Source organism: Balaenoptera borealis (assembly GCF_965194805.1).
Source record: "Balaenoptera borealis genome assembly, chromosome: 12".
In the NCBI taxonomy this organism is placed as follows: domain Eukaryota; kingdom Metazoa; phylum Chordata; class Mammalia; order Artiodactyla; family Balaenopteridae; genus Balaenoptera; species Balaenoptera borealis.
In genome coordinates, this window is record NC_138869.1 from 48,606,251 (window position 1) to 48,619,587 (window position 13,337).

The window sequence follows — 13,337 nt, forward strand, 5'->3', positions numbered from 1 at the left end:
TGCTGTCAGGGCTGAATGAGTCCTATTTTCCAAACACCTGCCTGTCATTCTGTTGTTTTCCCCACAGCTCTGAATCAGTAATATCTTCCTGTGTTCTTGGCTACAGAACACAGGAAGATATTACATTCTACAGCATGTCAAATCTATCCTCAAACTCAGTGATTCTGAAAGTGTGTCCTTGGACCAGCGGCATCACATCACCTGCACATCTGTCAGAAATGGCCATACTCGGGCCCCGCCCAGACCAAACAAATCAGAAGCTCTGAGACTGGCCCAACAAGCTGGGTTTTAAGTTTAAAAACTAAATACTAAAGATTAAGAACCACCTTAACCCTAAAGTTTAACCTTTTGGTTAAGATGAAATGTAAGAATTGAATGCGTTTCCTGACAAGTCTATTTTTACTCTTTATCTGTTGATTACACCCACATCCTGCCGAAAAAGAATGCAGAGGGCTTAGGATAAAATAATAACGTTGATGATAATAAGGAATAGCATATTCTGAAGATTTACACTGGGCAGGACACTGTGCTGAGTGCCTCGCATGTGTTATAGCATTTAATCTTTTAGAAAAATCTGATGAAATATTTATTATCTCCTTTTGCATCTGGGAGGAAAAAAAAAAACCACCTCTGATAGGTTAAATAAATTGCCTAGGATCAGATTTGGGGGAGAAAGAATGTTTGTTTGATGGGTTTTTTTGTTTTTTTAGTAAAGTTGAGTTTATTTTAGGGACACTGTATCCAAGGAGTTACTTAGAAATCATAATTCTAAGAGTTGAGTCTCACTCAGCAGAGTAGGACTGAGTGATTCTGGTGGCAAGGCTGTCTCCGGGCCTTTCCTCAACGCGAGCACTCACTTGGGAGAGCTGCCATCAGCAGGGCGAGAGACTCAGCTAGAAAGTTCTGGGCTCCGCAGGCCTCTGCTGGCAGGAGAAACAGTGCACACTGTCAGTCAGGGAAGCCTGTCCTTGGACAACTGCTCTCTCAGAAGACATGTAACAAGCAGCTGAGGCCCACACTGATGTCAGTTATTGGTCCTAATGGATAAACCAAGTTCTTCCTACTGATCCTATATTGTGGTCTGTATAGGGGGAGGGGGGCTCTTTGATTTTTACTTCTTTAGAGAAAAAGATTTCCTTATAATAGGACTTAAATTTAATGAATATTTAGTTTCTTCTGAGATTAAATAACTACCATTCTCTTCGTGCTTACAGTGTTCAAGTTCTATGGTAGATGCATAAGCATATTAGGTCAATGATGCTTTGTAAGACTCTGCCAGATCAATATTAGTATCTCTATTTTGCAAATAAGGAAAACGGCACCCAGAGAGGTTAGTAAACATGCCCTTGTTCACATAGGTGGTAAGTGCTAAAATTCAGTCTGATACCCAGCCCATCATCTGCCCCATGCCAGCAGTTCCTAAAGCATGTTCTGGAGGCATGGGGACGCCTCATAGGCTGCAAACCAATTCCCAAACACAGTTCCTTTCTTCTCTTCTTGTCGGCAAATGGGGCACAATTCTGCAGACTTAGGTTTCTGCTTAAAACTAAGGCTACTTCTTAGTAATCTATTAAGTAAGTTATTAAGGGTTGCCAGAATCTGGTTTTTATAAGCCAACGTTAGAACAGTCATTTGCTATGTGCTGCTAGATGCCACATCCTGGCCTTTCCTTTCTCTACTCTGTTCCTGGGGGTGCTGAGCCCCAAAGGCTGCATTGCCCAGGCTCCCTTCTGAGCTTGGCCAATGGGAGGCCCTGGAGGGAACTGGGAGGGCAGGAGAAAAAGAGAAAACAGGGTATCAGTCTTTCTGCCTCAAGCAGTGTCTCTGCAGCAGCTGCATCTCCTCTGTGGCCCCAGCTCCTGGCTCCAGGATGCTCCTACTGGTAATGCCACCTCCTCCCTTGTCCCTCTGGCCCTGGGGTGGTGACAGCTCCCCCATTGCTAGCCTCTGGGATGCCTCAATCATCCTCTCTTTGGCGTCTCAGTGGTTTCATCATCTATATAACCAATTGCCTATATTAAAGTCCCTCTGTTTGAAAGACCTGGAGCTTTTTCTCTTTTATTACCATTCAGTGTGTTGTTGGTGCTGAATCTTCTCATTCTGTATTCTGTGAAGCAGAGCTCACAGATCATGGATGTGCTTATAGTTTTCAGGAGGGATGCTTCATTATCCGTACATCATCAAGGTCATCTTGAGTTGGTCATGGATTTTAATTGTGCTTCTTAATTTTTACCAACAAAGTAAAGTTAGTTCATCATTAGCAATTTAGTTTGTTGTAGATTGTTTGGGGAACCTTACTGTACATAATGATTTGATCTTGGCTCAACAGTATTTTTGGCATTTTATTTTTTTGTAATGAAGGCACCTGATTTTGGGAGTACCATTTTAATTATTCTATTCCTCTTCCAAACTTTTTATTACCCAGTTCAGTTCTTTTTCCTTGAAAAGCAGGAAGGAGGGAGGCAAGTCAGCTGTTCTCTCTCTTGTCCTACCTAAGTGGATTGTGGTCAAAATTAAAAATAAAACAAAAACCACATGTGGGCTCAGAAAACACCCAGCTAATTTTGCTAGGCCAGTGCTTACCAAGCTTTGATGTACATAGTAACCACTTGGGAACCTTGCTAAAGTGCAGTTTGATTCAGCCGCTCTCAGGGTGAGAATAGAGGTCTGGGATTGCCATTTCCATCAAGGTTCCGGAAGGTGCCCCCAGTGCTGCTCCGAGGACCATACAGGAAGTAGCGGGATCCACAGACTCTCCTAGACTCTCCCCCATAGTGAGCTCAGTTTGCACAGCGCCTGCCGTGCCAGGGCTGCGGGCCAAGGCGGCCTTGCTTCATCACCAGCAGCCAGGATATGAGCAGTTCTTATGTAGGCAGTTCCTTCATTCTCACAATCGTGTTGTTTTGTCTAATGAGCCAAAAATCAGTCTGGCATTCCTGGGCAAAGCTTTCATGGGGTTATAATTTCAGTGCTGCTCTTGTGATGAGTTATGTGATTCCAGTCTGTCTTCTGATGAGAATGTACCATATTTACAAGTTTATTCATGTCATAAAAATAATTAGCAAACTTCTCATACAAACAAGTGCCTTGAAGTGATTAGTATTCACAATGTGATAAGTAGGTTGTTTTAGGGAAATGATACAATGATTTTACATTGTCTGCTGATTCCTTGATCCATGGTGCTTTCTATTTGCTTAAACTTTGAAATAAAAGCTGTAATTTGCAATAAGAACACTAACTAGGGGTTCTGGAAGGAAAATAACCCGATCAGATGTCAAGGCACTGACCCAAGGATGAGGTCTACAGTCTGTTCCCTGACTTGCTCTAAGTTCAGTCAGTGACACCAGCAAATTACTTGTTTCTATTTTCCTTGTAAAATAGAGATAATGATGATTTATACCTCCACTACACCAATTATTGGCTTCAATACTACCTGTGGACCAAAGACTACCAAATCCATATTTCTAGTCCAGATTTCTATCCAAGTCTCAGACTAGTATATCCAGTGCCCACCAGGTATTGCCACCTGGGGATGTGGTGGGCACCCCAAATTTAAGTGTCCTAACTCAACTTCCACCTTCCCCCCAAACCCGATCCTCTTCCTATGTTCCCTATCCTTGTCAGTTGTGTGACCATCATTTTACATATGAACCAACAGTAGTTCCAACGACTAAAAGTAACCAATTCTAACTATGTTGTGATTGGTGAATTTTGAAGGGTTGCTGTTGATTTTTTTAAAGCCCTGGTGTTGAAAGAAATGATCATGCTTAAGACTGTGAAACTGAACTGCACAGAACTAAGAACCTTTGTGTGAGCATTTTTAGGGATAACTTGGGATCATTTACAAAAATAAGTGAGGGAAACAAAGCAGGGTCCCTCTGGACAGTTTCAAGTTAGAAAGCTTTTCGCCACAAGTCTCATCACCAGGACTTCGGCTCCCCGTCCTTCCTAAGGCACCCCTCCTATGTGTTTTCTGAGGCTGAGAAGCAGCAGTTTGGGCCTCATTAAAGAAGATGCCTGATATATCTGGAAAAGACGAAAACTCTAATTCAAAAAGATACAGGTACCCCAGTGTTCATAGCAGCACAATAGCCAAGACATGGAAGCAACCTAAATGTCCATCAACAGAGGAATGGATAAAGAAAAAGATGTGGTCCATATATACAATGGAATATTTGCCATAAAAAAGAACAGAATAATGCCATTTGCAGCAATATGGATGGACCTAGAAATGATCATACTAAGTGAAGTAAGTCAGACAAAGACAAATATCATATATCATTTATAGGTGGAATCTAAGATATGATACAAATGAACTTATTTACAAAAGAGAAACAGACTCAGATACGTAGAAAACAAACTTATGGTTACCAAAAGGGAAAGGAGTGCGAGGGATATATTAGGAATTTGGGATTAACAGAAACACACTACTATATATAAAACAGATAAAAAACAAGGACCTACTGTGTCGCACAGAGGACTATTTTCAATATCTTGTAATAAACCATAATGGAAAAGAATCTGAAAAAGAATATATGTGTGTGTATATATATATAGATCTGAATCTCTTTGCTGTACACCTGAAACTAACACCATGTTGTAAATCAACTATACTTCAATTTTTTTAAAAGCCTAGAAAAAAAATGCCTGAGCCATAAATCAGGGTGGGCTCTGTTTTTCACACATCTGTGGGAATGATCCAGAACCCAATGCCTGTGGGACACAGACTGTCCAGCCATTCTGGAGATGCCTTTGGCTTGACTTTTGGTTCCATCTCATGACGCACCTGGCACTCGTTGAGAATATTAGTCCGACAGCACTGTTGGGTACGAGCTTCATCTGTTTTGTCACTCCCCATATCCCTGCCACGTAGGGCACTCAATAAATAATGAGGAATGAAAGAATGAATGAATGAACAGATGAAGGAATTCATGCACAGACGCATATTCCACTCTGCCTTCTGTTCCAGCAAGATGCTGACACAGGGCTCCTTCCTTCTCATCTACCCTTGCCTGCAGTTGCGTCTGTTCAGGGGGAAGCTGGAGATGTGAGGGTGGGCCGGGGACCCTGCAGCGCTTAGCCAGTCCACCCTGGGTGCTGGCGTCCTCACGGCCCTCTCCCCACACCTCTGCCCCAAGAACTGCATGTTTCCTGTGAGTTTCCTCTGAGCCATGAATTTTAAAATAAGTGAAATAAAAGCAGTAATATCAAATGAAGGTAATCATGACTGAGCCTTCCCTGGGGCTTCCAGAAAAGCTCTCCACATTAACTCTAAGTCAAAACATAATCCAAAATACATCACGTCTCACAGGAAAGCTTTCTAGTCTCCAAATCAGGCTGTAGTTTTGCAGGTCATTCTCCAAGGATTCAGTGCTGTCCTCCCACCTTCCAGCAGCCCAGGCAGTGCCCTGATTCCTCTCTCTGACTTGAGCAAGCCAAGGCATTCTATTTCTGAGGTCATCAAAGTGTTTCTAAATGTCATAGAGTTTTGATATAACCAGGGACGTAATGGAGAGCTCATCCTATGATGTACTTGAAGCATTGGGATTCTTGATTGCAAATAATAGAAACCCAACTCAAGAAGCCTTAAACAAAAGAGAGAATTTTATAGGCTCATGTAATGGAAGAGTCCAAGGTTTGACCTCAGGCTTGGGTAGATCCAGGTGTTCAAAGTACATCAACAGGATCCTTTTCCTTCCCGCTGTCAGATTTGCTTTTGTTCAGAAGACCACAAATAACCCTCCAAGTAATGGCAAAGGTGGCCCCAGCAGCCCAGGCTTTCATTCTGCCACCAAGCCAGCCCAGCAGAAAGGGAGCATCTCTTTCCAACAGCAGTAAAAGTCCCACCTCAGACCTTGATTGGCAGGTCTGAGTCATGTGACTACCCCCAAGGCTGCCAGGAGGAGGGGCCAGCCTTTCCAGAAAAACGTAGACTCAGTTGGGAAGGAGGGGGAATGTCCCAAAAGGCAAAGAAGAATGAGGGGCACAGTAACCACTATCGTCCACTCCTACCCTTGTGGACCTGTCCACCTGCACCGCGGAGCCCTGCAGCAGCACCTTCGCGGAGGTCAGCTGCTCAGATAGCAGGGTGGTGTGCAGGAGAGGCAGCCTGCAGAATATTTCTCTTCTAGAGTCACAGTCCTTTTGTGCTTTTAGAGCTCTCAAATAAATCATAAGCCTGGAGGTTATGATTTCCAAGGACAGTCTTCTTCTATGTGTCTGCTTCTTTTTCATTTTATTCACTAGTTTGTTGTATTTTTTAGATTCCACTTATAAGTAATATCATACAGTATTTGTCTTTCTCTCTCTGACTTATTTCACTTAGCATAATGAATATAGTTCATCCGTATTGCTGCAAATGGCAACATTTCATTCTTTTTTATGGCTGAGTACTCATCAATCAGCTTTATTTATTTTTGAATTTTCTTTTTTTCTTTTTTTCTTTGGCTGTGTTGGCTCTTCGTTGCGGTGTGCAGGCTTCTTTCTAGTTGTGGCGTGCGGGCTCCAGGACCCATGGGCTCTGTAGTTTGCAGCGCACAGGCTCTCTCGTTGAGGCGTGTGAGTTCAGTAGTTGTGGCGTGCGCGCGGATTTAGTTGCCCCGGGGCATGTGGGATCTTAGTTCCCCGACCAGGGATGGAACTGGCGTCCCCTGCACTGGAAAGCGGATTCTTTACCACTGGACCACCGGCGAAGTCCCCATCAATCAACTTTAAATTGGATCTCTCAGTCTGTGAGTCCCAGCCCTTCTGCCTGCTTTGTGGGACAACGTTCTGTTACCTTTATGCTGTCACTTATTTAGAATTTTCCAGATATCTAGAAAATCTCTGATTCGCATCTCAGCTCTATAGATTTCTTTCCCTTTGGATATCTTCTCACATTTCACTGGCATCTGGGGAGGAAGAGCAGCTAAATGTGTGCTTGTTCCTCCATTGACTTAGAAGAATTCATATTCATTTTGCTTCTCTGAACTTTTAAAATGAGTATGCATCATTACATTCATAATAAGAAAAATAAAAACCAAAGCTATTCTTAAAATGGGAGGGGTTTAGAAACATGTTCTGGTCAGGCAGAAAAGAGAAGCATCGTGTCAGTGATTTGTACCGAGCATTATAGCACTGACCAGGAAACCACCTTCCCACAGTGCTTCAGGCTGAATGAGTAAGAGGCTGCAGAGTTCTGCCATAGAGCCCAGGGTCTCACCTGTGCTTTTTATCCTCCCAAGCTGAATTAGAAATGGTGTTAATGCAGTAAGAGTGTCAAATATAAAGCCTGCTATTAAACAGATGTGTCAGCTAGTGGCTTCAAATGGCGAGCATTTATCAGCTTGCTCTTTGGAGGGACTCAGGTGCATGGTTCTTCTGCTGGTCTTACCGAGGGTTACTCATGTGTCTTCAGTCAACCGGCAGTCGGTGGCCTCACTCACCTGTCTAGGGGTTGGCTGGCTATTGGCTGGGGCAAGAGGGGGGATTGGGCCAAGTGTCTCTTGTCATCCCAAAGGCTATCTTGGGCTTGTTCACATGGCGATGGGTTGCAGGGCTTCCACGAACAGCAAGAGAGGAAGCTGCCAGGCTCTGGACTCACACAGCATCACTTCCACCAGTCTCTGTGATCAGAGCAAGTCATAGGCCAGCCCAGATCCAAGGAGTAGGGACCACATCTTGATGGAAGGAGCTGCAAAGTATTGTGGCAACTTTTGCAATCCACCATTTCATAATTCTGTCCTTTAATGCTAACTTTGTTTTCTAATTCTGTGTTGTCCTCAGGGTTCTGAGGATCCAGTCTCTGGAATGGTTCTACAATAATGTGAAGAGCCGCTTCAAACGCTTTGGCAGCGCCAAGGTCTTGAAGAACCTGTACAGGAAACACCGGCTGGAGAGTGGAGGGTGCTTCGACATCCTAGGTACGCTGGCTGCCTGCCATCTGGGAGTCTTTGGGGGGTTGGCAGGATAGAAGAATGCCTGGCTTGGAGGCCCTGTACACTACGGCACACTCACCTGGGACAGAGAAAGTGGCTTAAATAATCTGGTTCTAGTAAGGAGCAGAAATAGAAGGACATATACCAAAGATTCTAAGTTTTAAGTCCTTTGATTCCAGCATCTCCACTGGGCTGGATATGTTAGCAGCTGGGAGGACCAAAGTGTTTCTGCATATTGTGGACATTTTAATTCCAAATCCCTAGAAATTAAAGATTCTTGACCATCTTTCCCTAACGATTAAAACATTGGAAATTCATCTTTGTTTGGTTGTGTAGACTAGGTCTGCACTCAGAGGATATGCCCCCCACTCCTCTTCCTTCCTACTCCAAAATTCTATACATACCAGGCCCAGAGTTTAATGTAATGGGAGAGTTAGAAAAGTCTCAGCTTCCTCCCAGGAAGTTTAAAGGATGAATTCTACCTATGCTGTTAAGACAACCAATGTAATTAGAATGAGAAATTATATTCTTGATTCCTATTGGACCAGCCAGTGGAAAGAAATGGTTGTCAGAATATGAACAGCATGTCCTCCCAGAAAAGGCTATTTTTTTCTGTGTAGAGGAAGATTTTTTGATCACTTTGCTGACACAGGTAAATGCTTTTTATCCATGAGAAAGAGGGAAGAAAAAAAATCTCATTTGGAGCTTTTTCACCGTCATTATTTTACATTGTTGTATTCTCAATAAAGTCTTTGGTTGTGTCTTATCTAAAAATATGCCAGCCACTGAGACAAGGGGGAGATAGGATGGAAGCATTAAACACGGAGACTCATTAGGGCCTTTTGTGTTAGTCGTTAGAATCTCTGTCTTTCGAACCACTCAGGAAGTCTGTAGCTAAGAGAGCAGGGCTGAAGGTCTCCACATATTATTTTTATCTTCTCTTTGCTGATTTTTCTAAAAATGTTCCTCTAGGAACAAAGACAAAAAAGAAATAAAGCTTAAAAGTAATCATGTTAACAGTAGGTTTTCAACCCAAAGAGATACCTCAAGAAAGTTCCAGTATAGAATTGTCTCATCATTTGCATCCCATACTTTCTTTCTTGTTCATCCTTGCGTCTGCTTCAGGTACCACTTTACATGTCACCACATTCACATCTCATAGGTGTTCTCTCCTGCTTCATGCAAAGTGAGGGGGAGAAGCAAACTCATTTGGAGAATCCTATAAACAGCACAACTCTGGTCTCTTTCTGTTTCTCCCTCGGGTCCCACAGGTGGAGCAAGGGAACATGAATTACAAGTGGGCGGGCAAAAGGCTTTGAAATGTTCAAGTGTCATTTTCTTGGGAATAACGAATCATTTGCTGGGAATAACGCTGCCACTATTGAAGCAGATTTAGGTCCCAGGCCCTCTGTGATTCACCATGTCTCTCATCTGGGCCTCAATCACAGCACTTATCACATTGCATCCAGGTGATGGTTCACAAAGCTCCTCTCCTGCTGGACCAGGCAGAAGCAATAGCTTCTTCATCTCTGTGTTCCCAAAGTGTGGCCCAGTGGCTGGCACCTCTTAGGTCCTCAATATTACACAATTCAGTCTTAAAAGCACTTTGTGGGTACCAAGACACTTCATAGAAGTACTAGAATCAGTTGCTTTAACACGATTTGTATCTCATTTTAAACTAAGATTTCCTTTTGAGCAACATGAAGAAAAGCAGGCAGGAGACAATTTATGAGATGGTACTCAAATCTGTAAAGTCGTGATCATAAAACAGTGAGAGCGATTCTACATACCACCTAAAAAATTGAGTTACACCTCAAGTATGGAGAAGTCTCCCGTGCGTAAGTAGTGTCCTGGTTATGTTAGATGACCGTGGAGACATCAGCATTAGCTTCTACCTATCACCCAGCACCTTGGTATGGTTGTCATCTGCCATCCTCAAGCCCGACTACACGTTAGAATCACCTCGTGAGCTTTGAAAAAGTGCCAGAATCATCTTCCACCCCCAGTCAATTACTTCCGAATTTCTGGAGGTGGCCCCGGAACAGATATTTTTTAATGCTCTCTGGGTTATTTTAAGACACAGCCAAGACTGAGAACCTCAGCTAGAACTTCACTATAATTCGTATGGCAGAGTTCTGCATAAGATGGTTCCGTCGTCAACTACATCTGAGGGTACTTAGTTTCAGAATTTTGATTGTCAGAACATAATCTACAGGGTGCAAGACCTGTGCTCTGCTCCAGGACTCTCAGTATAAAACTCCTTTTATCTACGAAACACCTCCACTGCATGGACCAGTGTAGTTTGCCATAAAAAAACACTCAGTCCATTGAAAATTCACCGAGTTCACAGAATCTTATGGGTTACCCATCACATGTACCCGTTGCACAGCCATCAGTCCCAAGCTCGCTTACTCCTCCTGCAGCCCATATCAGGTGACCAGATTAGGCATAACTGGAGACCCATTCATTTTGTCAGATAAATCTAAGACTTATTCTTTCCTTCAGTAAACATTTATTGAATGCCTGGTTTAAGACCTGGGAGTGACAAGATGGGCAAGACCCTGCCATCTCAGAGCCAACGTTGCAGTGAAGTCAGAGAAATAAGTAAATAGATTTATAAAAAAACATAATGTCCAATGCTCTTGTGGTTTATCTGATAGATTCAGTGTGACATTTTTAACAGTTATTCTAAAAAGAAGCACTACATGAAAAGATGAAAGTAGCCCTTATTAATATACTTAACCCCTAGACAATTTGGTAAATAATACATACACTTATTTAGTATTGGATAACTAAAATGGGGAAAATAAATCTTGCTTTTATTTATTAACGTGATATATCTATTTTTGACACAATTCTTGGAAAGGTCTATGATATCCTTCATGTGGGATTTGACTAACAACATGGTCTTTTAAAAACACTGAGTCGCCTGAAATTGGAGGTTCCTCCAGCTCATGGAAGCTCTGACTTGATGTCTGGCTGCTGTGTCAGTGCTTTCCAAAACAGTTCAGTTGTTTTCTGCCCTTAGAAAAATCCCATCATCCTAAATGACACAGAAGTTCCCACCTATGAATTTAAAGGGACACAGGGAGAGTTGTTGTACTAGAAGATTTATAATCATGGAAAACCAGAGCCTGCCCTGGTCAGCGCAGTTCTCCCAAAGATGTTTTCAGATCTTCTCCTCCCCCATCACGCTCCCCACCACCCTCCCCCTTGTCTCAGGAGACGGCCTCACCACCTCCTTCGCAGGGCAGACCGTGTACACCTCCGCACCTGATCCGTGTCACCTTCTACGTAGGTCTCAAGTTCACGCAGCCCTTCTGTCTTGCCTTTCAGCCTCTCTCTTAACTGGTTCCTTCCTATTGATTTGTAAACATGCCCAGTCTCTCCCATTTCCTAAGCCCTTCCTGGACTGCAGATTTTCCGCCACTTCTGCCCTGCCAGCCATGCTCTTTCCCATCACAGGGACACTCCAGAGGGTGGGCCACACTCTCAGCTTCCTCTCTAGACACCCACCCTCTCCCTCTTCCAAGCTGTCCTCCACACAGCAGCCGGCGTGCACCTTTAGGTGTGTTTAGAAACACACACCTAACCAGATCACCCCTGTGGAGCCTTTACTGGCTTCAAGTGGCTTCATGGTGGGACAAAGATCAGAACACTGATGTGGCCACCGTGACCTGTGCGGTCTGCCGCCAGCCCATCTCACCCCAGGCTCCCTCTCCTCTCGCAGCCCAGCCACGCGGCCTCTGTTTTAGCTCTTCAGATGCACCCTGCTGTCCCCACTGCCTGTGCCTGTGCAAGCTGTTTGCTCTGCCCTGGACTCCCTCCCACCCCCACACCCTTTTGGCTGGTTACTTACCGTCTAGGTCAGTCTTCCCTGCTGACTTGCTTCCTTGCCCTATTCTATGAACCACCCAGTCACAGCACTCAACATATCTATAGTTTTATATTTATTTATATAAACTTTTGGTTAATGAATTCTCACCCACTAGACTATCAAGGTTGTCAGAGCAACGAGGATTTCTGGCTTTGCTCACCAGTACACCCTAATGCTCAGCCCAGGGCCAGGCATCTACTAGGTGCCCATGAAATATTTGCCGGATGAATGAATGGCTGCCAGATGCAGCCAAGCCACAGTGAAATATTTGCACTTAGATGTATAGCCTGGGAACTGAGGCGATGACTTATCCTAAAGCCTTATTTTATAAGTGAGGAAATGGAGACCCAAGAAGGTAAAGTCACTTCATTATGGTCACAGAGCTGGAATAAGTGACTATGGGTCTTTTGAAAGGCTGGTCAAAAAACACAAACACAGAGAATGGTGTATGGTCAGACTGAGTGCCCGTGGCAGGCCGCACACTAATGACCTATTTCATAAAGGTAGCAGCCTGCTGACCCCGCTGTAGATGCCTACGGCAGTTACCCTAAGAGTTCCCACACCGGAGCCCCGTGCAGCCCATCCAAGGAAGCACGGGCTGTATTATGTGTATCGAAGGTCTACTGCTTAGTTTGACTTGACATCAATAGCATTTCCCCCTTTTGAGCTAAGAGCTGTAGACCCACATTTATTTTCTTGGTTCTATCAGTGTTTTCCACCAGCATCCAATTCAAGAATTTTTCTGAGCCCCCTGCTGTCTCAGTGCTATCTTGGGTACTGGGGATACAATACAGTAATTTAAAAAGGAAAGAGACATCATCCACACCTCCACACCTTCAAAGATCTCTTTTGATGAATTAATATGTGAACACAAATGGTAAATCCCCAACTTAAAAAAGATTTAGCCAACTGCTCTTCCCAGCCTGGAACCAAGATAGGGTGTGTGTTCAACTGAGAGAAGACCAGAGAAGAGGCAGTGGGCCTTAAAAGATCAAATGCCGTGGCTTACCTTGTCTTGCTCTGGGTTTGTTTCCACTAACTGTTAATAACAGTTTACTCACTGGCTAAAGGCCACTGTTTAGATTGATGCCATGGACAGCAGCTAAAGACCAGGCATGCAGTGTCTCATCACCCATCATGAGCAGAGTTCTATCATTATCACAGTTTTTCTAGTAAGGAAGCCAAGTGTCTGAGAGGTTAAGTAACTTGATCAAGGTCACACAACTAGTCATTTGCAGGTCCAGGAAATGAGCTCATATCTCTGACTTCAATCTATTATTCCATGTTTGATTCCATATTGCCTCCAAGGAAGGCTGTGGAAGAAAGTTGGGGGTGGAAGCGTTGCTACACAAGGAATTAGTATGAGAAAGAAAAATGTGACTGGTCAAAATTGGTAGCATTACTGTAGAACCCAGTGACTCCCTAAACCTATTTGCAAGGCTAACAATCAAAGTGGGTAATGGTGGTCTGCCAACTCAGTGACATGGTGCACCAGGCTCACTGAAGACCTTGGATAATCTTATATCTCCTCTGTCTCCTCCTCT

The 13,337-nt window shown here is 43.7% G+C and overlaps 2 protein-coding genes across 9 annotated transcripts in view; one reads left to right on the forward strand and one right to left on the reverse strand.

The window, feature by feature from the left end:
- LOC309608508 (uncharacterized protein) overlaps positions 1-13,337 on the reverse strand; it is a gene marked incomplete at its 5' end in the record, with an annotated part of 555,765 nt that overhangs the window by 339,512 nt on the left and 202,916 nt on the right. The window lies entirely within an intron of this gene.
- MYRIP (myosin VIIA and Rab interacting protein) overlaps positions 1-13,337 on the forward strand; it is a 223,647-nt gene that overhangs the window by 132,087 nt on the left and 78,223 nt on the right. For all 3 annotated transcript variants that reach the window (XM_082348456.1, XM_082348457.1, XM_082348458.1), the window contains exon 4: positions 7,765-7,901. In XM_082348456.1, the coding sequence (XP_082204582.1) occupies positions 7,765-7,901 (137 nt within the window). The remainder of the gene's footprint in view (positions 1-7,764; positions 7,902-13,337) is intronic.